This window comes from Panthera pardus, unplaced genomic scaffold (genome assembly GCF_024362965.1).
Source record: "Panthera pardus isolate Hobbes unplaced genomic scaffold, ASM2436296v1 HiC_scaffold_15, whole genome shotgun sequence".
NCBI lineage: Eukaryota > Metazoa > Chordata > Mammalia > Carnivora > Felidae > Panthera > Panthera pardus.
Genome location: NW_026526710.1, coordinates 77,895,087 through 77,922,894, shown reverse-complemented (window position 1 = coordinate 77,922,894; position 27,808 = coordinate 77,895,087). Strand labels below are relative to the sequence as shown.

Genomic DNA, 27,808 nt, shown 5'->3' with positions numbered 1-27,808 from the left:
GAACTTTTAGTGAATGAGACTCTGCAGGGAAGTGCCTCAGTACAGTCAGAGCAGAGACTACCTCCCTGGCTAACTGTCACATTTTCTAGTTTGTGTTTTTGTGCTCCCGGTGCTCCCGGCACATCTCCTGTTCCGTTCACGTGGTGGTTGGTTTTGCCTATTTGTTCATTCTATAAAAATACTTGTGAAAATATTCTAACGGATGTTTTGCCTTGAAACACTGTCATTCGACTTAAATAACACACAGGTAACTGCTTTAAAAGAGAGTAATAATGAATACCTAGGTGTTGTCATTAAAGAGCTGGTGAAAATAAAATGTAGCTGATGTGTCCAAGATGACTTTCTTTTTGCGCTATTTGTTAACAGAGATTAGGTTTGGAAAGCACAATTAAGTAAAAATGTAAAGGCATACTGATTTGCCAAATCAATGGTAATTGTCTGATTGAAAAAAGTAGTTTTGAATAGAAATATAGAAAATATCATGACACTGGAGGGGCGCCTGGGTGGCTCAGTTGGTTGAGCGTCCCACTTTGGCTCAAGTCATGATCTCCCACTTTGCGGGTTCAAGCCCCAAGTCAGGCTCTGTGCTGACAGCTCGGAGCCTGGAGCTACTTCAGATTCTGTGTCTCCCTCTCTCTCTGCTCCTCCCCTGCTCACGCTCTGTCTCTCTGTATAAAAAATAAATAAAAACATTTAAAAAATTAAAAAGAAAGAAAATATCATGACACTAGAATTCATGAAATTGAAATGTCTTTAACTTACGAATTTTGTGACCTTAAAAGGCAGATACTTAATATATATTCATGTATATTTAAGTAAATATATATATACATATTTTTTTTATTTTTATTTTTTTTACTTCAAATGGGTCCATGAAAGGACCAAACTCACTGATCTATGAAAATTATACTGTGCAGATACTTGGAATACATTTACTCATTACTAAATTTGACTTATCATCATCCTAATATTGAATCAAATTTTCAAATTATATTAAAATGATACCTGAAAAACATAGGACATACGTAACTTTCCTTTGATATAATTATTGGAAAGGACACTTGTTTCCCTTAATCTCTTATCAGTAAGGCATGGAGACTTCCTTTTTATCTTATGAGTAGTGAAGAACCATCACATTAAAAGAGCTATAGATCTTTTATTATAGCATTATTATTACTATTCCCAATCTGTTTCTCTCATTGAATAGCCGTGTTATTCAACACATTATTAAAATTAATTGTTGTAGCTACCTTCAGGTATTCCACACAATCACATAGAAAAATATTAATTAGTCCACTGTACCTTGAACTATCAGAAAAGTTATGAATTTGTTTAAGATTGTGTTTCTTGGTTAGCTTTGTAAATTTTCAGGAAGCTCTTACTGTAAAGAAGGGCTTATTTGTAAATGATGAATCAAGAAAACCAGGGATTCACAATAATTTCAGGATGATGGCATACTTCTCTTTATGTAAAGGTAATTTAGATATGAACAAGCAACCAGTGTTGCCTATATCATAATAATCCTTGTTTTTATATAGCAAATTCAGAAGTCCATTAACATTATGAACGAACAAATTCACTTTGCTTTTAAACATAAAAATAATTAGGATCCAGGAAGAAAAGACATATTTGACAATTGAATAGAACATGTTGGGAAGAAAGAGTTAGATCTAATTTGGCAAAACTCAAGCCATAAAAGACCATTTTACCTAGTGGTTTGCAGGAGAGGCTCTTGGGGTCAGACAGACCTGTTGTCTAAATCATAAACTTATACAAAACCATGACCTAAATCATAAACTTATACAAAACCATGACTCTGTGAACGTTTAAACATTTTTCAGTCTCTCTTTCTCTGTAGAAATGATTATGTCAATAGTTTTTATCTTGTGATACTATGAGGATAAATTGGGAAATCATATAGAAAACGATTTGTACATTTTATAGCATGTTGTAAATGCCAAAATGGATGGCTCAGCTATCGTTACCTTCCCAACATGCTCCCTTATTTTCTTGGTAATATTTTCGTATTTCCTACATGTTTTTAACCTAGAGATAGAATACCACTGTTTATCTAGACTATTATCTGCCTATCAGTCTCTAGGTCCCAATCTAACGCAAGTATTTGAGAGCATGGTTTTAGTGACTCAGAATGTAATCATAGAGTAAACATGAGCCACCAACTTTGGTGTGCATCATTTATGAAAGGCACTTTGTTTTTCAATTATTAGTTTCTAATTAGAATAATCTATTTAGAGTAATAAGATTTGTACAGTTACTTATACTGAAATATCAGACTCCTCTGCTTGATGACACAATTTAATCTTAAAATTAATATTTCACCTGATTTAATATCCCATGGGAATTGCATGGGGTTATTAACATGGGGGAAAATGAACAGACAGGAAAATAAAATCATTAAAATTAATTTGTCCATTTAAATATGTCTGGAAACTAAATTATCCCTCTTTGCACTTGCAGCTAAGATCTGATTTAGACAATGGAAACAACTCTTTCCAGTACAAGCTTTTGGGAGCTGGAGCTGGAAGTATTTTTGTCATTGATGAGAGAACAGGTGACATTTTTGCCGTCCAGAAGCTTGATAGAGAGGAACGATCCCTCTACACTCTAAGAGCCCAGGTAATAGACAGCACTACTGGAAGGGCTGTGGAACCTGAGTCTGAGTTTGTCATCAGAGTTTCGGATATCAATGACAATGAACCAAAATTCCTAGATGAACCTTATGAGGCCATTGTACCAGAGATGTCTCCAGAAGGTATTGCATATTAATTTACATCAAAGATATATTAACAATTACAACAGATTGAAATTTTTGAGCTAATGTTTTGGAAGCGAATTAGTTAAAGTTCCACACTTGTACTTCCTTCTACAAACATGTTAAGTCAAATAATTTTAAAAATTAGACTATCATTTAAATTTTGTAAACAATGGTACTGTATTTTAATACATTAGTTGTCTTGTTAAAATATCTCAGTCTTCAAGGCAATAGAAGAAAAGGGTTAAATATGTGGTTTTTAGTGATTTATAAAATTCTTTAGCTTATTCACTTACTAGTTTCTCCATTACAAGAAGGTATTTTCCAAAACAAGATATAATTTTGTCTCTGAAAAAAGTATGCATGGCCATCTGGAAAGATATGCACGTATAAATCATAGAATCCAATTTATAAGACAAAAGTACTATATGCTTCAAAGTCATGGAACATAAAGACTAAAAACAAAAAAAGGGGTCGAACGCCTCTGTGCAACTGTATTTATTTTCAAAGTTCCTTTCATACCTACTGTTATTTTTATAAATATCTTCAATATAATGCCTGTAGAAGCAAGTGGTTTCCATAAGATATAAGAACTGACTGCACTGAAAATCAGAAATGTCTTTCTAATAGAGGGGAATTATGGTGTGGCTGTGCAAAGTTTGTCCACTCATTCATTCATTCAGAAAATGTTGGCAGCACAATATATAGTAAAATTAAGTTCATAAAATTTTCTTAAGCGTGATAAATTCTATTCAGTAATGGTCATTTTAAGTTATACTAACATGCTTTAAAACTGCTTTACCTAACCACCTGATTGATTAGCCAACAATTCCAAAAGTGTATATTCTACTGTATATTTTCCTGATTCTTTGTTTTTTAACAGTCCGGGAAGCAATTTAAAGACTTCTTTCTACGTGCATTCAGAACATAGGTCTTTACAACATAAACAAATTTAGCTGTGAATATGTATCAAGACCGATTATTATTAGACGTAAACGACACATGAATATTGAGTTTGGTAGCCAGGCAGTGAAACATTTCATTTCTCCCCTCCCCCTCCTCCTCCTCCCCCCCCCCCCCTCCTCCTCCTTTTTTTTTAAACAGCATACATTATGGACCTAACATTTACTAGCAAATTTTGTGAAATATAATTTTGGAAGTAATTGCTAGTATGAAACCTATATCTTAGTTCTAACACAGCGAACAATAACTATTTTAAATAAGGTGACCCTTGATGCTTTCCATTATGAAAGTGTTAATTATGAGTGAAATATGATGATGATTAATTGACTGGAGAAGGTGGGACTTTTAGGAAATGATATTTGAAGTGGATTACAAAGAATACAGTCATGCCATATTCTAGAAAAAGATTCACATTGCGGTAGGATAAGAATTGCCTATATCAATATGGGAGTGATTGATAGAGCGAGTCTGTAAGCATGACGATGGGTGAGATCCCCTTGGCAGAGAACGTAGGTAGAGAAGAGAAAAGCATACTAGGTGAGCAGATTAAAAAGGGGGTTGACTGGGAAATTAGAATGAATGAGATTGGTCAGTGATAGAGGACAAAGAAAGACATGAAAAGAGGAGTTACAAAGGAAGAGATCCTCCAACTCTGTTAAATAAAATCAAAGTGTACTGACTGTAGTGACTTTTGATTTGGCAAGTAAGAGGCTCCTAGTGATTTTGGTTGAACTGATGCAGCTGCAATATTCTGAAGATTATTCTATTGCGTGAATGAGTGGAGAAGAGGAAGTTACAGCGAATTTAGCCAACTTTAAAAGATGTTATGCCACAGGGAAAAAATAGAGATGTAAGGCACTAGGTAGAAGGAGATAAAGGTAAAGAGGATTTTGTTGTTGTTACTTATCATTATTTAATCATTTATTAAGATGGGAAATTTAATATCACAGTGATATACTATAGGGAATGATCCAAAGAAGAGTATTTTTGAAGAAAAATAAGGGGGCTTTAACTGCTGGGAACCTATTCTCTTTTTTTTTCATGTTTATTTTTTTTATTTTGAGAGAGAGAGAGAGCATGAGGGTGAGGGGCAGAAAGAGAGTGAGAGAGAGAATCCACCTGTGCTGTCAGCACAATGTCTGATGCAGGGCTCTATCCCATGAACCATGAGATTGTGACCTGAGCCAAAATCAAGAGTCAGATGCTTACTGGACTGAGCTACTCAGGAGCTCCTGGGAAACTATTCTTGGGAAAGGAAAGACCCATGGAATCCAGGGCAATAATAGAGGAGACAGATTGCAATAGGTTAACACTTTGGTTGATATCAAACCAGTTCATAAGTGATTTTTTCTATCCATTAAGTATGAGACAAAGGCAGTAATTGAGAGCAAAGGATTGCAGTGTGTACATACAGTATTTGCATCATGACATCAAGTGTCGCCACGAGGCTGGTTGATTCAACAGAGATCACAAAACTTTGGTTTGTTCTATATGGTATTTGGCTAGTGCATATCTCTTTGCTTTGAAATTCAAGGTTAATGTGCATATTAACTTAGTTCATCTGTGTAATTCAGTATATCCTGTGAGAGTGCCAGTCAGGGTTCAGACCCGGTATGGAATCATACTAAAATCAATGAGCACTTTTTATTCCTTTCTGTGGGAGGAAGGGACAAAGAGAACAATAGTCAACTGTTGTCAGAAATGTCACCTACTATGGAGAGAGAGGAATATCCCCACTGTTGTGTCAACTGTTGTGTAGATGGTTTCCCTCTGAAGCATTCCTGTAATTCTTAACTTTGCCTTGAAGAAACCACTTAGAAGTATATGCGATTTTTTTCTGTTTTTCTCAATCTCAATGCTTAAATAATGAATAATATGAATGATTTTACCTGAACCTATACTTAGTTCTTCATGTTCGTTCCATATCATTGCCATTTTATAGGTTCTTGAGTTTTGATCTTGCTTCCAAATTCCCTACTCACCTATTTCATTCTTTACAAAGCAACAGGTGCAAACATTTTATTATCTGTTGTCTTAACTATTTAGTATTGTATTATAGTCATTTACCAATTATTATATTTGAATCTGTACTTTGAATTTATTTGGTGAAGCACTGAAAGGAATCCACATTTGAGCATTGTCATCATAAGGGAGAACCAAGAAAACTACAAACTACTTGTTGCTTATTAAACACATAAATAAACATATTTATTCACAAGTAACAGTGGACTTTTACTGATTACATTTCTATTGGAAATGCAATTACTCTCAAAACTAGAACTACCAAGTAGAATTGAGAAAAAAAAACATGGTTTTTCTACTTGTCCGTCTGGAATTATAAAATTATTATCTTTCTTCCACACAAAAAATACAAGATCTAATAGGCTAAGAGTCCCACAATACCTTAAGTTTAGGGTGATTGAGTAAAAGAATGAGTACATGGATAGGTGAAAATCCTACAGAAGTGAATAGATGAGGTTTGGAAGATGAACAGAGGATATTGGTAGATATAAAATCCAAGGAGACTCTGTGGGTGTCAGTTGAGGCACACAACGATCAAAAGTGCTGCAGATAGCCTTCGGATAGTGATGACTCCATTTTGAAATTTCTTAGTGCAGAATTCCTAGAAACATACAACCTACCAAGACAGAATCATAAGAAATAGAAAATCAGGGGCACCTGGGTGGCTCCAGGTTAAGCATCAAGTTCTTGATTTTGGCTCAGGTCATGATCTGATGATTGTGGGATCAAACCCCATGTTGGGCTCTGCACTAGGTGTGGAGCCTACTTAAGATTCTCTCTCTCTCTCTCTCTCTCTCTCTCTCTCTCTGCCCCTACCCTACTCATTCCCACTCTCTTGCTAAAGGAAAAAAAAAAAACAAGAAAAAAAAATCAGAGCAGATTATTAGTAAGACTGGATCAGTAGCTAAAAACATTCCAACAAACATAAGTCCACCATAAGTTGGCTTCACTGGTAAGTTCTACCAAACATTTTAAGCAATAATTGATACCAATCCTTTTCAAACTCTTCCAAAAACTTGAAGAGGAGGGAACACTCCCAAACTCATTTTACAAGGGTGGCATTGCTGTGAGACCAAAACCAGGTAAGGGCACCACAGGAAAACTACCTGTCAGTATCTCAGGTGAACATTGATGCAAAAATTGTCAACAAAATTCTAGCCAGCCCAATTCAACAACACATTAAAAAGATGATATGAAGATGATATAAAGATGAAGTGGGATTTATCTCTGGGACGCAAGGATGGTTCAACAACAGCAAATCAAATATGATATACCAGCTTAGTAGAATAAAGTATAAAGATCATATAATCCTCTCAACAGATGCCAAAAAAACACTTGACAAAATTCAACATTTTTTCAGGATGAGAAAGGCTCTCAGTAAATCAGTTACAAAAAGGACATACCTGAGCATAATAAAAGCCACATATGACAAAACCCCAGTGAAAATCATACTCAATATTGAAACACTGAAATATTTTCCTCTAGATCATGAAAAAGACAAAGATGCCCACCCTACTTTTTTTGACATAGTATTGGAAGTCCTGGCCAGAGCAATACTCTCTACCTAAGTATACTCAGTGGGGAAAAACAATGGTCATTTCAACAAATAGTGTTAGTGTTGGGAAAACTGGATATTCACATGCAAAAGAATGAAATTGGACCCTTATACTACTCATAAAAATGAACTTAAGGACTGGGGCGCCTGGGTGGCGCAGTCGGTTAAGCGTCCGACTTCAGCCAGGTCACGATCTCGAGGTCAGTGAGTTCGAGCCCCGCGTCAGGCTCTGGGCTGATGGCTCGGAGCCTGGAGCCTGTTTCCGATTCTGTGTCTCCCTCTCTCTCTGCCCCTCCCCCGTTCATGCTCTGTCTCTCTCTGTCCCAAAAATAATTAAAGAACGTTGAAAAAAAATTAAAAAAAAAAATGAACTTAAGGACTAAAGATTGGACATGAAAGCATAAGAAAAAATGTTGACATTGGTCTTGGAAATGATTTTCTGGATTAGATACCAAAAATAGAAGCAATAAAAGGAAAAATAAGCAAATTGGACTGCATCAAACAAAAAAGGCTTCTGCACAAAGAAACAATCATCAAACTAAAGAGGATACTTCCAGAATGGCAGAAAATATTTCTACACCCTCTATCAGTTAAGAGGTTAATATCCAAAATATAGAAGGACCCCATACAACTCAATAGCAATCCCCCAAAATAATCCAATTAAAAATGAGCAGAAGGTATGGATAGACATTTCTCCAAAGAACAATACATATGGCCAACAGGTACATGAAAAGATGCTCAATATCACTAATCAGTTCAGGGAAATGCAAATCAAAACCACAAGAAGATATTACCTCACACCTGCTAGAATGGCTATGGTCAAAAGGACAAATAAGTGTTGGAAAGAATGAAGAGAGAAAAGAGAAACTGAGCGCTGTTAGTGAGAATGGTAATTGGTGCAACCGCTATGGAAAAGAGTATGGAGGTTTATAAAAATTAAACATAAAACTATCATATAATCCAGCCAACTCACTTCTGGGTATGTATCATAGGAAATGGAATCACTGTCTCAAAGAGATATCTACACCTCCCTGTGCATTCCAGCATTATTTACAATAGACAAGACATGGAAACAACTTAAGTAAGTGTTCATCATGGATGAATAGATAAGGAAGATATGGTATATACACACACACACACATATATATATATAAAGAGAGAGGGATAGATATATATACACACAATGGTATATTATTCAATCATAAAAAACATGAAATATTGCAATTGGTGACAACATGGATGGACCTTGAGGGCATTAAGCTAAGTGAAATAAGCAAAAGAGAGAAAGACAAATACTATATAATTTCACTTATATGTACACTTTTTAAAAAAATTTCAATTTGTACAAACAGAGTAGAGTGATGATTGCTGGGACTAGGACTTGGGAAAATGAGGAAGCATTGGTCAAACTGTAACATTACAGTATTACATATTGGAAGGTTACCAAGACATTAGGTCTTAACTATTCTCACCGCAAGAAAGTAAAATTGGAATTATGGAGGTATTAACTCACTTTATTGTGATAATCATTCCTCAATATATTTGTGTATATCAATCATCACATTGTATGCCATAATGACACAATGTTGTATGTCAATTATATCTCAATAAAGCTTGTAGAAAAAGAAATTCACTTTAGTAACATTTACCATCAAAATGACATAAGTATGTTACCCACTATCAAAAAAAGTGGTTGAATTCAATTTAGATAATTTTACTCCTTGACCTCATAAATTATAATAATAAATTTCAACACGTAGCAGAGAATTCTCAGAAACACAAACACCCTGATTTCTTAAAATATATCTAATTTGAAAATTAAACTGTATGAAATTTATATCTTTGGACATGTGAGTTTGAATGTGATTGATATTGGGATGGATTGCTCTTTGTATGCTCTCTGAACATATTGTTTGCTTTCTTAAACACAGTTTATTTATTTGACTTAAATTTTCTAACATTATGAAAAGTAGAGGTGTCAAAAATACAACACAAGAATAATAAGAATGACCTAATTTTCAGGTTCTTGTAGACAGGAAAACGAAAAAAAAAATATTTGAAGAGTATTTTTCACATTTAAGGTGACAAGTGGGAAAATATCTGTTTTTTGAGCTTCACTTGGAGGTTCTAGATTGTAAAAGTAATTGCATCTCAAATATAAACACAAGAGGGATGGGCCAATCAGTCCCTGTAAATAAATAATGATCCTCATACTAATAAAATAAGTTCCCAGTGTGAAACAGTGAGCACATCCACGATTAGAACATTATTTCTATCATGAATTTGAATTCTGAACATTATGATTTGACTAAGTTATCTACTGTCTTATCTGTTTTAATGTCACAAAAATCACAGAATCAGAATGTAGGTCAAAATATTATCACTTACTTTGGTCTTCTTTAAGATTGGCCATTATGCAATTCAACATCCTGTCAGTAAATTTGCTTCAGAGTAATCAAAGTGTGCTCGTACTAGAACTGCATGTAAAAATAGCTTTCCTATTAGACAATTTATATCTTCATTCTAAGAAAAGTCTGCTTAATATTTTTACCACTGAACTTGACGCACAAAAATTACACACTAAAATAAATGAGTCATTTTGAAATCTACCAGTTCAAATCTTAGCATTCAAACATATATTTAACTAGGGCACACTGTTTATTGAGTATTCTAGAAAAAATGGAAACTTTGTATATAAAATGTCCTTGTCACAAGTTGCTGTCTTTTCTCCTGCCTACATGATATCTCAATTAGCCTGCATATCAAAATTTATCACTTTTACATTTTTATGGATATCTCCCATAATCTCTATAAAGAAGATAAAGTATTCAGTGTGAAATATGAGATATCATCTAATAAAGTTTTGTTACTAATATTAAACTACACTTTTGAATGACAATCATTCAGTCCTCTGTAATACCTCTGCTTAAGACTGAATTCCACATAAATCAATATTGATGGAGTTATACTATTCTTACATTAGGTTTTACTCTTGATGGGAGAATAAGTCTAACATGTCGAGAAATCATATTCATGCTGTCAATAATGCTTTTGACCTTCAAAAATTTTATATAGACTTGTAAGTTTTAGCACTTATGAATAATTACAAAGTGTCATTTCTATGTAGGTTCTCACATACAATAAATATTTTGTCTTACGTTAATATGCCATTATCTCACCATAATTTTGTAACTTGTGTCACAGCAAATGAAGCATATTGGCAAACTGAAGTATATTTCCAGTTCCCACGGTTTAGACTACTAAACTATGATTTTCCTCTCAAGAATTTAGTACAAGTTTACGTCCTGTGTTACCTATGTAATAGTATGTTTTTGCAATATAGTATTGCTGAGAAAATGGGTAAAGTCAAATATTGTGTTAAATTTTTCATAAAGTCCTTTTGCAAAAAAAATAGCTTTAAAGAGTGAGGATTTTAAACATGCCTGATTTTCTATGGAAACTGCATCTGGCTTAACCCAAGATTTCCCTGGTCACTGAGTGAGCCAGGAGATTAGAGAAGCTGAGCATTGTGTATGAATAGATAATGATGAAGGGCCACATTTCAAAGGTCATGATATGTAAGACTGAGCAAAAGGACATGATATTGAATGGAGGTTCCATCTCCCCTGTAGTGCACAAGAAACGGTGAGAAGAAAAAATTGAAATATAAAGCAGCAGATGAAACTACTAACAAATAAAACTACCTTGGCCAAGTAGACTAAAGTCATGACCCAGACTCTAATAGATTTGAATGACCCATCAGTAGGGTCTGTTGCCCTGTATGCCAGACTGGGGGATCCAGCTAAGGCAGCCAATGCCCCGTACCTTAAAGGTATGGAAGTCAGGGGACATAGCCATTGCCCCAGTTCTCACCTTGAATTAACATGCTGTGCTTCTGAGAACACCAAACCCCGTCATGCCTAAGGAAAGAGTTGTTTACTGGAATTTGCCATGAGATGTCTCACCAGGATGGGTAAATTACTCCACCCCTCTGGTTGAAGGAAACGATTCACTCCTCACTGGGATCCCATTGTCCTGCTGCAAGCCGGACCTATTGAAACAGAATATCCCTGGAATGGAACACACACCATTAAAAGAAAGGGAAAGGTTAGGGTCCTGAGCTGGCATATCCCACCCCCAACTCATCTCCTTATACCTGACGGTGATGCCTCCCCCCTCCGTTGGCCTCAAGGACGTTATGACACATAGAAGCCCCTACTAAATTTACCCAGCAAGCCTTGAATGATAGCCAGAAGAGTCTGCCCTTATTGAATACTAAAATGTCTCTGATGATAAAAGCTTCCCACCCACCGCCCCCCACAGTAAAACAGCCGTGAACACTTACAGCCTCGCAAGGAGGCACCTGTGCCATTATTCAAACAAATGTTAGGTGCTCATGCCTGATGACTCTTGTGAATGTGCCATATTCATTAAATCACATGAAGATATAAGTGTTCTGACCCCAGCTCAGAGGACTTAGTAAATCAATGGTTCAGGTCATGGGATTCTTGGTGGTAAGAGCTGTCACTTATTTGGGAATTATTGTCTTAATCAGTGTTTTTCTTGAATGTGCCTGTATTACCTGCCTTCGGTGTAGCCAGAGATGCCAAATGAGCCACCTCCATGCTAGAGAAGCCCCTTGCTGATGGCTGAGGACACGCTACGGAAGAGGGGAGCGTATAAGATTGCGAGAATCAGTCGTGAGGTTGTGGACAGTTGAGGGAGGTCACTGAGAGGATGTGTCTGCCATTCGACCTGCATGCTGGACATGGGAGATCGGAGGCACCTAAGCCCCTCCCCTGTCCTTGAAATGTGACTTCCACTAGTGTTTTCCTCTCCCAGAAGCTACCCCAGGATTCCAGCTTTGAGATAGAAATGTGGTGTTGTCACTGTCCGAATATTACATAGGACTGAAGCTATATATGACTGACTAAAAGCCTTTATGACTTTCAAGACTTGGTGGGCAGGTCCAAAAAACTACTCGTCTTGAGGACACCCAAAACAAGCCTCAGGAATGAGTTCTCTTGCTCAATACAACTACCACCTGCCAATCTGGAGTGGCATGTGTCATGTTTGGTCTCCTCCTGTCCTCCTTGTTCAGGGGCCGGTTTCAGATTACAGCTAGGAAGATCTGGAGGAGTTGGTGAAACTAACAGTGACCAGATCTCCAATTTTACCCAGGACAACTCTGCTTAATCCTGTTTCGTTGTTGTTGTTGTTGTTGTTGTTGTTGTTGTTGTTGTTGTTGTTTTCCCTGGCATTTTGTCCGGAAAGCACTTGGCCCAGAATGTTTTTTTCTTTTATTATTGTTAGTAGGTGCATCATAATAAGCCAGAGTGAATTTGGGAGACATTGACTTTGTGCTTGTACCTCTTAACATGGGGTGTGACAAGTAGTGTCCGAGGCATATGGCTAGTGAGTAAAGTGTCTCCTTTTAAGACATGATTAAATCTGAAAGGTGGCTAGTGATAACCCGGGACACTGTTCATAAAAACACAATTAAGCCAAGAAGCTGATTAAATAATGCAAATACATGTGAAGAATATCTATCTGGTGATATATTTAATGTGAAAATAATCTGTATAAAGCATTTTTCATTAATGTACATATATATATATATATATCAGTTGTCCTTTAGAAATAACTTTATTATGGGGCGCCTGGGTGGCTTGGTCGGTTAAGCGTCCGACTTCGGCTCAGGTCATGATCTCACGGTCCGTGAGTTCGAGCCCCGCGTTGGGCTCTGTGCTGACAGCTCAGAGCCTGGGGCCTGTTTCAGATTCTGTGTCTCCCTCTCTCTCTGCCCCTCCCCTGTTCATGCTCTGTCTCTCTCTGTCTCAAAAATAAATAAATGTTCAAAAAAAAATTAAAAAAAAAAAAAGAAATAACTTTATTACTAGGATATACTTTAAAGAAACTTTAATTAAATTTTTGTAATGTTTCTGTGTTTTCCAGAGGAAGAGAGACAGAGAACAAGTAGGGGCGGGGCAGAGAGAGAGAGGTAGCCACAGAATCTGAAGTAGGCTCCAGGCTCTGAGCTGTCAGCACAGAGACCGATGCAGGGCACAAACCCACGAACTTCAAGATCATGACTTGAGCCGAAGTCGGAATTAACCGACTGAGCCACTCAGGTGCCCCGAGAAACTTTAATTTTTGATCCATTAGTGTAGTTAAACTGACTTTGTCAGGTTTTAGTGAGAGCACAGTAAAATGTTGATGAAAGGAATGGAGACGCTAAACAGGTTGGTTCATACGTAGGGCATGCACCAGGCTTCTTGCACTGATGAATAATGAATGCGCTGTTAACAACAATATTCTACTGAATTCCATTTCGGTAGGGTAAGAGCAACCTGTGCAGGCTGGGAGAAAGGCATCAATGGGTATGTCTAAAGACATAAAGAATTTGTGCCTTGAGACAAATATCAGGTTATCAATCACCCAATCCTAATCAAGAAATGCTGGCTTCTGTTTTCTTTTTTCCCTGATGTTATGCAAAATAATTCCCATCTTTATGGAAGTTTCATTATTCTATTTTTGTTATATACTTCTCACCTTTATATCTAGAATTTATTTTAAGCCGATTTTTGTGAATGGTGTCAAGCAAGTGTCAAATTCTAGATCAAAAGAGAGATGACTGATGGATGGATGTATAAATGGACGCAGATACCCAGGGGACACTGTAGCATTTATTGAAACGGTTCTCCAGTGCTCACCTGTGCCATCCTTGCATGAGTGAGCTCTCCATATGTGTATGATTTTGTTTCTGAATCTCTAGTCAGTTTGTCCTCTTTTGTTCTTCCAGGGGCTAATGTTCTATTGTCTTTATCGCCACAGTTATGTCATAAGCCCTGCTCCCTGTTAGTACACGTCTTCCAAATATTCCTTATCGGAGATGTCTGTCTTGCTTAATCCTTTGCATTTCCATGTATATTTCAAGTCAGATTTTTAATTTATCCAGTAAGACAACTTGCTAAGATTTTGATTAGGATAGCATTTACACTATGGATCTGTCGGTATTTCTAGATGGTCATTTCATAAACCCAGTATTTTGGTCCATGTTTGATCATTAATGTCTCTTTACTTTCTTTGTTGAGGTCTTTAACAACTTTTGTTTAGATATTCCTGAGTATATTTGTTTCTTGTATATATTAGGTATTTAATTGAACTATTTTAGAGATATATATTTCTGGTATAAATAAAAATGGACTTTTGTGTACCTTGTTGTGTTCCTATGACCTTCCTAATGTAATGATTTAATATTCTCTAAAGTTTTTATATGTATATTCTGCTTGATTTTCAAACAAAAATATTGTTTTTGAATCACTAAAACATTTTTTTAATGTTTTGGTTGTTTGGTTTTTTTTTTCATTTTTGAGAGACAGAGAGAGACAGAGTGCATGTGGTGTGAGGCAGAGAGGGAGGGAGACACAGAACTGGAAGCAGGCTCCAGGCTCTGAGCTGTCAGCTCAGAGCCTGATGCGGGGCTTGAACTCACGAACCGCGAGATCATGACCTAAGCCAAAGTGGAATGCTTAACTGACTGAGCCACCCAGGCGCCCCGTCATCATTTTTAATATTCATTTCTGTATGCATGGCATTGCCTCATTTCATTGTCTAGGAGCTTTCCTACAATGCTGCCCAAAATAGCGTGATAATAAACTTCTTGCTTTTTAACTACCTCAGAAGGAAAAGTTTTCACATTTTGCAGGTAAACGATTGCTGTCAAAGTTTAAAAATGCCCTCCATCAGACTTAAGAAGGTGTCTTTTTCTCGTAATTCCCTGAATTTTTATTGCAAATGGAACTGGGATATTTTCAGGTGTGTTTTATGTATCTAATGAGAATTTTTGTCTTATGTTTTTCTTTGTTAAGCCTTTAATGCCACGAATTATATAGGTTCATTTTCTAATGTTAAAACATCCTTGAATTTTTGTAATGAAAAATTCAAAATGCCTTCTCCTATGAAAATAAACATTCTAGGGGCGCCTGGGTGGCTCAGTCGGTTAAGCGTCCAACTTCGGCTCAGGTTTATTCAAATTATTCAAAATTATTCAAATTATTCAAAAATAAATAAACGTTAAAAAAAATTTTTAAAAAAGAAAATAAACATTCTTTTTCAACTTTTTTTTTTTTTTTAATTTATTTTTGGGACAGAGAGAGACAGAGCATGAACAGGCGAGGGGCAGAGAGAGAGGGAGACACAGAATCGGAAACAGGCTCCAGGCTCCGAGCCATCAGCCCAGAGCCTGACGTGGGGCTTGAACTCACGGAGCGCGAGATCGTGACCTGGCTGAAGTCGGACGCCTAACCGACTGCGCCACCCAGGCGCCCTGAAAATAAACATTCTAAAACAGTTCCATAAGCATGCTGACTTGGGTCTCTCTGAACTATGTTCTTATCTAGAATAGTCCCCGTAATATTTTAGAATCAACTTCAATTTATAGTGATGGGTGGGTTGTTGTTGAGAAACGGGATGGCCGGGAGACTGGAGCCACAGTCTTCATAAAACAGACCAGAGCGATTCTTGCACTAAACAATAAGCATGTCATAAAAGCAGTGATTATGTAAGCCTGGCAAAGCTGCTCTATGCGAAAAGGGCATCTTGGTGCTATTCATTTTGATTTCAAATGTGAGTAATGCAGCTCTACGATTACTGACAGATACAGGAAGAGTTACACATGTTTGTATAAGAATGACTAGAAACTGAAAAGCTATTTGTTTCAATCACCCAGTGTCCCTTTACCTATATTTAACTGGTAACAGAAGGAGGAGGGGACAGGGGGACTTTGGAACAATTTTGATTTTTTTCACTGAAGGACACGTTATTGGTCTTATAGTGATATTTTGCTTAAATTTTGTGTATGGCTAATTCCTAACTGCAAGTGAATGTACACACGTGTTCTCTTACAAAAGACAAGGAAAATATAAATGGAAAACATATATATATATATATATATATATATAACATATCAATTTTTTTTTAATTTCTTGACTACTCTGACATTTATTTATTATTACAGTTTATGTTACTTGACTATTTAGTGAAGATTTCTGCAGTATTTAAATTTCTGATTAGGAAAATATGTAAGCTTCTCTCTTTTGACTTTATATTTTTTTAATGTTTTATTTATTTTTGAGAGGGTGAGCACTAGCAGAGGAGGGGCAGAGGGAGGGGGAGAAAAAGGATCTGAAGCAGGCTCAGGGCTGACAGCAAGGAGCCCATGTGGGGCTCGAACTCATGAACCAACCCTAAGATCATGACCTGAGCCAAAGTCAGCTGCTCAACCAACTGAGCCACCCAGGCACCCCCTCTTTTGACCTTTTTTTAGAAAAACCTTTTAGAAAATATCTAAGAAGGTTTAAAGTGGTTTAACCTGTATTTAATGAATTGTGATGTCATTGAAAAAGCAGCAACTAAAGCAAATAAAACAAAATCAGATAATTAGAATGATATTAACACTAGATAGCGTTGATAGCATCTTCAACACATCATATCCTTCTGTGTGTGTGGCCGGGGAAGATCATTTAAGATCAAGTCTTTTAGGAACTTTAAAGCATACAACACAATATGGTGGCCTAGAGTCACCATGCTGTGCACTTGCTCTCCAGAACTTGATTTCCTAACCGCAACTTTGTTGGCTTTGATCACCATTTATCCAGGTCTCCCAGCCTCTGCGAGTCAGCAATTTACCCTTTGTTTCTAGAGCTCAGCTTTTCTAGATTCCACATATAAGTGATATCTTTGTCTTTCTCTGTCTGCCTTATCTTGCTTAGCATAATGCCCTTAAGGTCCATCCATGTCATGGCAATAGAAGAGAACGTATTGTAAAACACTTGAACCTAAGGTGTTTACATTTTGAGTGGTTATACAGTATAAAGCAAGTGCTAAATGACTAATAAAATACTACCACATACCACAAATAATACCACAAATAATACCACAAAGAGCAAATGCTACATACATTTGAGGGCCACGGTAAAAGTTTCAACAACTTTATTACTGACAAGTAGAAGGGCTTCCCATTAGAATGTCTCGGTTTACAAAATAAGATTGTAATGGAAACGTGAATGATGTTGGTAGTACAGGAAATCGCATAGACTATTTGATTCTGTGATATTCATGTTGCCATTCTTACTGACCCAGAACATGATGTTTCCCTAAATGCAGATTTTCAACAAGACCTATAATGCTATCCCAACTTTACATAAAGATGATTAAAAAGCTCAATACTTTTAAAGGAAGATGTTTAATTTAAGCATTAAGTTTAAATGTACAGATACTTCTCATTGTGTTTTACTGATTGTTATTGAATTTCAATTAAGAACATTTTATGTCATCAATATGTGACAGGGTTTTGCTTTGTACTATACCAAAAAAAAAAAAAAAAAAAAGAATTCTTCAACGTAAGTATGTTACAGAAGGGAATTAAATAAGGAAGATACTTATGCCCACCCTCAACTTGATACTATTGCAAGCTCATTTCAATTTTATTCACATTTTATCAGCATTCTGTGACTTTGAGTCACAGTTCACAGAGTGATTTTTAAAGTAAACTGCTTCCAATTTCCTTTTGATTCTTCCACTAATGATATAACAAACTTCTGAAAGATCGTGAAATGGACATTGTAATGGATTGTTAAATAATTATATTTCATTATAGCTTAGATCTTTGTTTAAAATTCTAAATTGTATATAGAATTCATATATACATATCTATAGATATATATATGTATCTATATATGTATATAGATATGTGTATATATACATATCATATATATATATACATATCTATAGATATATATATATATGAATTCTATATACAATATAGAATTTTAAACAAAGATCTAAGCTATACACACACATACACATACACACACACACATATATATATATATGAATTAGGGCTCTTTTGTATGAGATTATATTCTCTTGTCTATGCAGAATGATATCAGTTTTGTAATTCTGAACAAGGAGGGCTAGGTTTTCATTGTATGTCTTCACCTTGCTTGCTAAAGAGAAAATGCCGTATAGAACTGAATTCATTGTTCGATAAGACCGCAGTCTTAATTTCTTGTTACTATTCATATTTTCTTCAGGAACATTAGTCATCCAGGTGACAGCAAATGATGCTGATGATCCTTCAAGTGGCAATAATGCTCGTCTCTTGTACAGTTTACTACAAGGCCAGCCCTACTTCTCCATTGAACCAACAACAGGTATTTCTAAATGAAACAAAGTGCAGTTCAGCGGGATTCTAAGTAGGCAAATGGCAGAGCAAAAAAAAACATCTGCTTCCAAACGTGCTGTACAGTAGACCTGAAGTTTCCAGAAATAAATGGGTTGTATTTTAGACACTTAATTCTTTTTAGTCCTTTAGCTGATTTTTCTAACTTTCAGAGATTGAATTTTCCAAATCCACACTACAAATCACTTGTATATAAGGTATAAAACATATGCAAAGACTATAACAAACCACTTAGAGAAAAAAAAAACAGTTTAAAAATAACGGTGAAAGACCTTTAAAGCAGTTGACCAAAATTTGATGTACAGAAAGCCTACAAGCATATTAAAAATGCTCATCAACCGCAGTAGTCATGGAAATGCGAGCTAAAACCACAATGAGATTCACCTTCACTCCCAATTCTCTCTGGAGTCAAACCTAGGGAGAATACTGGCAGTGTCTCTTTCAGACATTCTGTGTTTTCTATAAGGATTCATATAACAGATTACAGTTATAAAACACTTCAGTCCACAATTCAAATGCTATCATAATATGGTCCAACTTATCTCTTTTTGTATTTACGGGTCTCACAATTTTTAATGAACACTTTTCCACAGATACATTGAGGATTGGCCATTCTCTTTCTTATGTTTGTGTTCATGGTCCCCAAATCTTTAGCCCAGCATCCTGTTGTCTTCTGTTCTGCCCTTTCCTAGTTTTTTTTTTTAGTGATAATAATTTTTTTACTAAGTAATTTTCTAGAAAATTTTCTATAACATTTTCTAAAATGTAGAATTTTATAGAATAAATTTACAGAATATTTATTATATTTATTATAGTCCATCTTGAATTTGAAAATCTGTTTATAGTTTGATCTGTATCATGAACAACTGTCGGTCAAAAACAAATCCTTCTTCATGTATCATAACTTAAAATAGACTTTAACATCACAGGTGCACAATATATCTTGCATAAATTTGGTGTTGTAATGTACACATTTACTTATAATTAACTTCTTTCAAATTTAAAGGAGAAGTTAACTGTAGCACACTAACATTATGTTAGAGAAGATAGCAGAAAATCGTTTGAGGTAAAAATAAGACATTCCTCTTTTTTACCCAAGAGTATATGAACATAGCATTTTATTAGGGGTCTACTAGTGTTCTTAGTATTGTGTTGACTACTCTAAACTCCAGGCAGAGTTGGTGTTTAATTTATTATTTTATTGTTATTTATGTTCTCCAGGGCAGTGTCTAGCACATTGTAGTCATTTAAAATGTATCAAAAGAATGAGTGTATGATGGAATTCTTAGGAAATTAACTGGAAAGATGCATGGTTAATAACGAAATAATAATTGAAGTTTTATTACATGTTTTAAGGAATCATAAGAACATCTTCTAAAATGGATAGAGAACTGCAAGATGAGTATTGGGTAATTATTCAAGCCAAAGATATGCTCGGTCAGCCAGGAGGACTGTCGGGAACAACAAGTGTGTTAATTAAACTTTCTGATGTTAACGACAATAAGCCTATATTTAAGGAAAGTAAGTAGAAAACACCGTGAATTTTCATTACAATAAAACTATACATGTGCTAAATACACACAGATGTTAGGGTTTGCATCTAAAGCACCGCCACAGCACTATATAAAATAAATGTATTAATTATTCGAAGGTGTGATTATTTTCATTAGTGTGAAAAGTCAAATACAAATGAAAAGGTAATGTGTTTTTTTTTTCTAATCGCTTTCGTAACAATTTCCACAAACCTCGTGCCTTAAACAAATTGTTACCTTAATGAAATATGTCACAGATGTCACCAGATTAAGTTCAAGGTGTCTGTAGGGCTATTTTCCTCTCTAGAGGGTCCAGGGGAGAATCCATTTCTTTGGATTTGGTTATTGGCAAAATTCAGTTCTTTACGTTTGTAGGAATAAGGGCTCTGTTTCCTTGAAGGCCGTCAGCGGCAGGACACCGTTAGCTCCGTGAGGCGTCTTTCTGGTTCTTGAGTATAACTCACACACCTCAGACACATCAAAAGGTGTCAAGTCCTCCACACGTCGCCGTCTCTCCAACCCACACTTTGCCTCTTCTTCACTTTTATGGAGTCATGTGATCAGATCCAGTCCCCTTGGACAAACCAAGGCAATCTCCACATCTCAAGGTCAGCTGAATAGCAATATGAATTCCACCTGCAACCTGGATTGCTTTTTGTCCCTTTACATAATATATTCATAGGTTCTGGGGTATTAGAACACGGGTATTTTGAGGAATTCATTTTTCTACCTACTACAAGTGATGATTTCAAATGATAATTATTTTTTATGTTTTATGTTATCTTTATTCACTATATTCAGACTAAGAACAGAAAAAAAAATTGCCCATTTCTATATTCACCTATGATTTATATTACATATACGTATATGAAATTTCACATGTAATAGAGATCATATGGTATTTGTCTTTTTCTGACTTATTTCACTTAGTATAATGCCCTTGAGACCTGTTCATGTTGTTGCAAATGACAAGATTTTATTATTTTTTGTGGCTGAGTAATATTCTAGTGTGTGTGTGTGTGTGTGTGTGTGTGTGTGTGTGTGTGTGTCTGTCTGTCATAATTTCTTTACCGTTTCATCCATTGATGGACACTTAAGTTTCCACATCTTGGCTATTGTGAATAATAATGCAATAAACATGGGAGTGCAGCTATCTTTTCTAATTAGTGTTTTCATTTTCTTTGGCTAAATATCCAGAAGTGGTATTACTTGATTGTATTATATTTCTATTTTTAATATTTTAAGACACCTTCATACTGTTTTCCCTTACTCTTTTCCGTAATGGCTGCACCAATTTACATTCCCACCGACAGTGCACAAGGGTTCCTTTTTCTCCACATCCTCACCAACACTTGTTATTTCTTGTCTTTTGAATAGTAGCCATTCTAACAGGGGTGAGGTCATATTTCATTGTGATTTTGATTTGCATTTCCCTGATCATTAATGATATCAAGCATCTTTTCATGTACCTGTTAGCCATCTGTATGCATTCTTTGGAAGAATGTCTATTCAGATATTTTGCCCATTTTTAATATTATCATTATTATTATTAGTAATAGTAGTAGCATTTGATATTGAGTTGTACGAGTTTCTGTATGTTTTGGATATTAGCCTCTTATCAGATGTATGATTTTGCAAATATTTCCTCCCTTTCAGTAAGTTGCTTTTTCATCCTTTTGATGGTTTACTTTGCTGGGCAGAATTTTTTTAGTGTGTTATAGCCCACTTATTTTTTTTTTTTTCTTTTCTTGCTTTTGCTTTTCGTATCAGAATAAAAAAAGCATCACCGAGACTATGCTGAGGAGCTTGTTGCCTATGTTTTCTCCTAGGAGTTTTATGGTTCCAGGTCTTAGTTCAAGTGTTGAATACATTTTTAGTTATTTTTGGGGTATGGTGTAAGACAATGGTCCTGTTTCATTCCTTTGCATTTGGTTATCCAATTTTCCTAACACCATTTATTAAGGAGACTGACATTTTCTTATTGCATATTCTTGGCTTCTTTGTCATAAATTAACTGACCATATATGTATAATATGTGTAGTTATTTTTACTTATGTATTATGAATATGCCATACCTGCTCTGATAATTTAAGTACTGAATACAAGCTAAGTCATTTGGTATGCTCCAGAAGGGATTTCTTCTGAAATTCTTAGGAGAAATTCTTTTTTTTTTTTTTTTTAAAGAAGTTCTTCCCACCCCTTCCCCAGGGCATTCTGTCCTACCTACAGAAATACATTTACAAGCAATTCTGGAAATCATGACCAATTATCATGATAGGAAAAATGCATATACATGTGTCAAAGAGAAAAGTAGATCAAACACACACATACAAATGCACACCCACCCAACACCCCCCCCCCCAACACACATACACACACACACACACATGCAGATACTGTTCAGTTCAGCTATTTTGTGCCAGGCCCAGAGTTAGCAGATATTCTGAATTTTCAAGAAATATTAGAGAGGCCCCTGGGTAAAAAGACGATGAGCATTTTTTGTGTGTGACAAAAATCTTAAAGTGTGTAAATGTGATGCACCTTTTGAAGTGTCTGAAGACAGGGGCACCTGGGTAGCTCAGTCAGTTAAGCACAGGACTTTGGGTCAGGTCATAACCTCAGGGTTTGTAAGTTTGAGCCCTGTGTTGGCCTCTGTGCTGACAGCTCAGAGCCTGGAGCCTGCTTCAGATTCTGTGTCCCTCTCTCTCTGCCCCTCCCCCACTTGCACTCTGTCTCTCTCAAAAAATGAATAAACATTAAAAAAATTAAAGAAATATTGCATATCTGAATGCTTATTTGTATGCCATTTTCATATTTAACATTTTCAGTATAATGCCATTTTTAAAAATAAAAATCATATATATTTATTGTATACAGCACAATGGTTTTTCTCACGTTTATTTATTTATTTGAGAGAAAGAGTGTGAGTAGGGGAGGTGCAGAGACCGAGGGGGGTACAGAGGATCTGAAGTGGGCTCCACGCTGATCGCAGAGAGCCTGACATGGGGCTCAAACTCACGAACCATGAGATCCTGACCTGAGCCAAAGTCAGATGCTTAACCCACTGGGCCAACAGGGAACCCCAGCGTATGTTTTGATCTCATATGCATAGTGACATAATTATTACAGTCAAACTAATTACCCATCTACTCACATCATTCCCTCGTGTGCAAGTGTGTGGTAAGAGTGCCCGAGGTGTTCTCAGAAAATTCCCGTTATACAGTATAGTATTATTGGCTATAGTCACCTTGCCATATGCTAGGTTTTTTTTAATACACTAGATTTTTAAATGTATTCATCCTTCATACTTGCAAATCCAACCATTTGAGCAGCACCTCCTCGGTCCTTTGAGTCCATGAAACAGCTCCTCCTTAGATGGAATTTAGGCAGCAGGGCAGTAGTTTGTGACTTGCTTCTCCCTGTTATGAGAGGTATTATGTACGTGACTATCTCTACAAAGTGTGCGTCCTAAAGACAAGAAGATCATGGGTAATTCTATTTGAAATACCCAGGACTTGAAAAAAATGATTCTCAACTAATAAATGTAGAAAAATAGTAGGTTAACGTGTGGAATACATCTCATCTGTGTTTTAGCCAGATGAAGGGAAAATCACAAGTTGAAGACTCCAGAAGGCAGAACTCACAAGGGATTTTTATTGAGACTAAATGCCCTTCAAACTTCTCTCGCCATCCTTATTTCTTTTAATTTTTCTCAACTTTAATTTTGTTTATATATATAGATATATTTCATTGTGCATATGTAATTATATAAATGTTATATATAATATATAACTATATATTATACAAAACAATGTGTATATATATAACCGTATATAATCTCTATTAACATTGATAAACATAACATAAATAACAATGTGTATATATACGTATAATTTATATATATATCCAAATGAACTAGAACATTTGAAATAGTTTTTAAAATTTTTGTAGATACCCAGAATCCTCGTGCAAGATGATAGCATCACTACGTTCACATTTGAGTGTAGGTGAACATGATTCTAGCACCATAAAGTTACCTCACTCTTTAAACAGCTTTCTCTATTTCTTTCCCACACCATACTCATGCGAAAATATGTGTGTTGACTACGCTTCCATTATCAGAGCATGCTGGTCTCCTTACTCTTGTTCAGGCTGCTTTCCGTAATTGGAATCCCATTGCCCTCGTCTGAACTTAACTATGTCATATCTCCTCTGATATGCCCAATCTTCCCTGACCTTTCAGTCAAGGGCGTCCACTCGGCCCACTAATTACTGTCAGCACTCACACTGTGATGGGTGCTGTTGTTTTCATCTAAAAAACAAAGTAAAATAAAATAAAATAAATACATTATTGACTCCACTGCCGTATCCATCTAATCATGCTTCATTTTCTTTCCTTTAGAGAAGATAACTTTTAAAGAGTTATCCAATGCATCATCCTATTTACTGTCTTTTAAACTCTCTGGAGCCCACTCCAGTCAAGGCTTTACCTGTACTACTTAGCCTAACTGATCTGGTCAATTCTATCAATATCTATGTGCAACTAAATCCAATCAATTCTCAGTCCTAATATAGTTTGATTTCTCAGCAGCATTTGACAGCGGTTGCTCTTTCCTTATATGCTTTTTCTTCTGTCTTCCTAGTCACTTTTAACAATCTTCTTTGCCTTCTTTTCATCTCTGCATACTTTAAGCTTTGGTGTATTTCTGGTACCAAGCCCTAGGGCCTCATTTCTCTTCCCTTTTGAGTCACTCCTTTGTGTTTCCCTATAGCCACCTGACTTTAGATGCCGTTTCTATGCTGACAACTCCCAAATATATAACTTTAGTATGAGCCTCTCCTGTGAACCCCAGATTTGTATATCCAACTATCTACTCAATATCTTGATTTATAAGTTATATACATTTAAACTGGGCATATATTTGACTTCCTGGTCATACCTGCCTCCTCCTCTAACCCTCTTTTTATAGATTTTCCCCAGCCTTCATATCGCTCAGGGCAAAATCTCACCCATTCAATTCTAATTCAATTCAATTCAACTGATCCAACTCAGATTGCACTGGGTCAAATTTAGGTCAATTCTAATTTCTAACCCAGAGTGAAATGATGATCAATCCTGCATGATTTTCAATATTCTGTGACTGCGCGCACACACACACACACACACACACACACACACACGTACACACATACATTATCTCCTGATAATAGAAACTTACTTTGTTTAAGATTTTGAAAGTCACCTTCCCTTCTGTTCTTTCTCATATCCAAAACTCAATCCTCTGCAGATCCTTTTGGCTCTACCTTTTAAAAATATCCATAATCTGAACATTTCTCACCAACTTCCATTTGCAACCTTCAATCATACCACCCTCTTAATCTGGCCCCCATCTAGCCTCTCTGCTTCTACCTTTGTTCCCCTCTGCTCTACTCTCAGCACAACTTTAGTGATCTTGTCGAAATGCATACCAGATCATAGCACTTAAACGTTTTACCACGTCACAAAGAAACAGTCAGAGGCCTTCATATAACCTCCATTGTCCTAAATAATCTGCCATCATCCAGTCTTGTTCCATTACGTCTGGGAGCTCCTGTGTTAGCGCTCTAGCCCTTGCTTGTGGACAAACCAACACGAGGCAACTGACCTACTCTCGGTCACTGGCTTGGTGGCCTTTTGGCTTGCTCTTCCCTCTTCCTGAAATTATATTTTCTCAACTATACATTTTCCTGCAGTGGAGGGGAAAAAAACACTGCAGCACAATTAAGCTGTTACTTCCTGAAAATAGTAAAAGTATTGACACCTTTTAAATCACATTTCTCCCATGCCAAAAAATAAAAATAAAAAAGGAAGGACAATCTCACAAGGCAATCTGTGAAGTGACTTGCTCTATACGTCTAAAAAAATCAAGAATCTGTTTTTTTTATTTTTTTTAACGTTTATTTATTTTTGAGAGGGAGAGAGAGGACAGAGCACAAGACAGACACAGAATCCGAAGCAGGCTCCAGGTTCTGAGCTGTCAGCACAGAGCCCAAGGTGGGTCCTCAAACTCACAAACTGTGAGATCATGACCTGAGCCTAAGTCGGACACCAAACTGACTGAGCCACTCAGGCACCCCCAAAAAGCAAGAATCTCTTTGAAAAAACATTCTATTACATGCTCTTTTTAAAATTCTACAAAGTTTCATTCTTTAGAATATTGACATACATGATTATTTCCCACATTTTAACAGAAATCACAAATAATAATTTACAAATAGCTAACTCCTTATCAGTTTTATGCAAGTCAATTCTGAAAAATAAACAGAGCTCAATTATTTATATTTATATCTATGTATTTCAAATATAACTGCCATTGTTTTCACATGGCCAAAACAATAGGGTCATGTGATTCCAGCACGGTTGTCTTACCACATCCACTCACCGACTCCCATGGATCTATCTTTTTTGTTTGTTTGTTTTCATTTCCACTATGGCCAATGCACTCAGGCTCAGAATGTAAAAATCAAACTATTACACTTAGAGTTCACTTATTTGTTTTAGGCTTTTCCAACTTTAATCCACACTTACATTTACTGATAACTTTAGATATCAGAGAATGAGTGAAATTGAAAACTCTTTTTATCAATTCAGATGGTTGAAGGATATAATAAAAAAATAAATTCAAAACTATTGACGAAATATGCATGTGGATAGAAATTTGGAAACTATATGTACTGGTGATAGGACTTCCAAGGGTATATTTGAGAGAAAATAATAGACGCTCAAGTAGGATATTAGGGAAAATAAAATACAGATTACAAAAATAAAGAAAGTATAGATAGCCCAATAGATCGATCGATAGATATTGATTTAAAAAAAAAAAAAAACAAGTGACTGGTGGAAAGTGAGGATATGGGTTTTCTCATAGTCCACACAAAAAAAACGGTGCTATATTTGGGAGTTTCTTATATTTATTATTTGTGTGATATCTCTTGAATTTTGCTTTTAAAGGTTTTTACCGTTTGACTGTCTCTGAAGCTGCACCCACTGGGACTTCTATAGGAAAAATCATGGCATATGATAATGACATTGGAGAAAATGCAGAAATGGATTACAGCATTGAAGATGATTCTCAAACTTTTGACATAATTACTAATAATGAGACACAAGAAGGAATAGTGATATTAAAAAAGGTAGCTGTATGGACAATATTTACTTTGCAGCATAACACAAATTCAAATCAGAAATACATGAAATCATTTTGTTTAGCCAGTTAGTTATCGCTTTATTAAGTAATTGAAATGAGAACCTGTGATTTATGATTTAGGGAGCAAAGGAGCTGAGAGATGAGAGAGAGTTATTGCAGACTCTCAAATTACTCAAAGAAGAGTCTTTTTTAAATTTTTTTATTTTTTTAAAGATTTTTAAAGGACAAACTTTTGGGAAAGATTTAAATTAATTCTCAATTCCGTAAGAAATTTATGAACAGAAAAGTATAATTTTAATCCTAAATTAAAAATAGAGCTATTATTCCAAAACATTAGATGTAAATAACAAAACACGTGGCAGGATTTGCTATGCAGCTGCTTAATGATACTGTCAGAGGGATCCTACCAACTACCTAAAGAGCAAAACCTAACTAAAAAACAACTGAGACTTAATAACCCAAACTTTTTTTTTCCAAGTAATGACTTAGGTTACTGAAGCCATTTCTTCTTGTGTACACTGTATTTCTTTG

General features: G+C 35.8%; 1 protein-coding gene across 4 annotated transcripts in view; it reads left to right on the top strand.

Annotated features, from left to right (window-relative positions):
* CDH19 (cadherin 19) overlaps positions 1-27,808 on the top strand; it is a 102,782-nt gene that overhangs the window by 28,077 nt on the left and 46,897 nt on the right. For all 4 annotated transcript variants that reach the window (XM_019438134.2, XM_019438133.2, XM_019438135.2 and 1 more), the window contains exons 3-6: positions 2,479-2,773; positions 18,410-18,529; positions 19,915-20,079; positions 27,082-27,263. In XM_019438134.2, the coding sequence (XP_019293679.2) occupies positions 2,479-2,773; positions 18,410-18,529; positions 19,915-20,079; positions 27,082-27,263 (762 nt within the window). The remainder of the gene's footprint in view (positions 1-2,478; positions 2,774-18,409; positions 18,530-19,914; positions 20,080-27,081; positions 27,264-27,808) is intronic.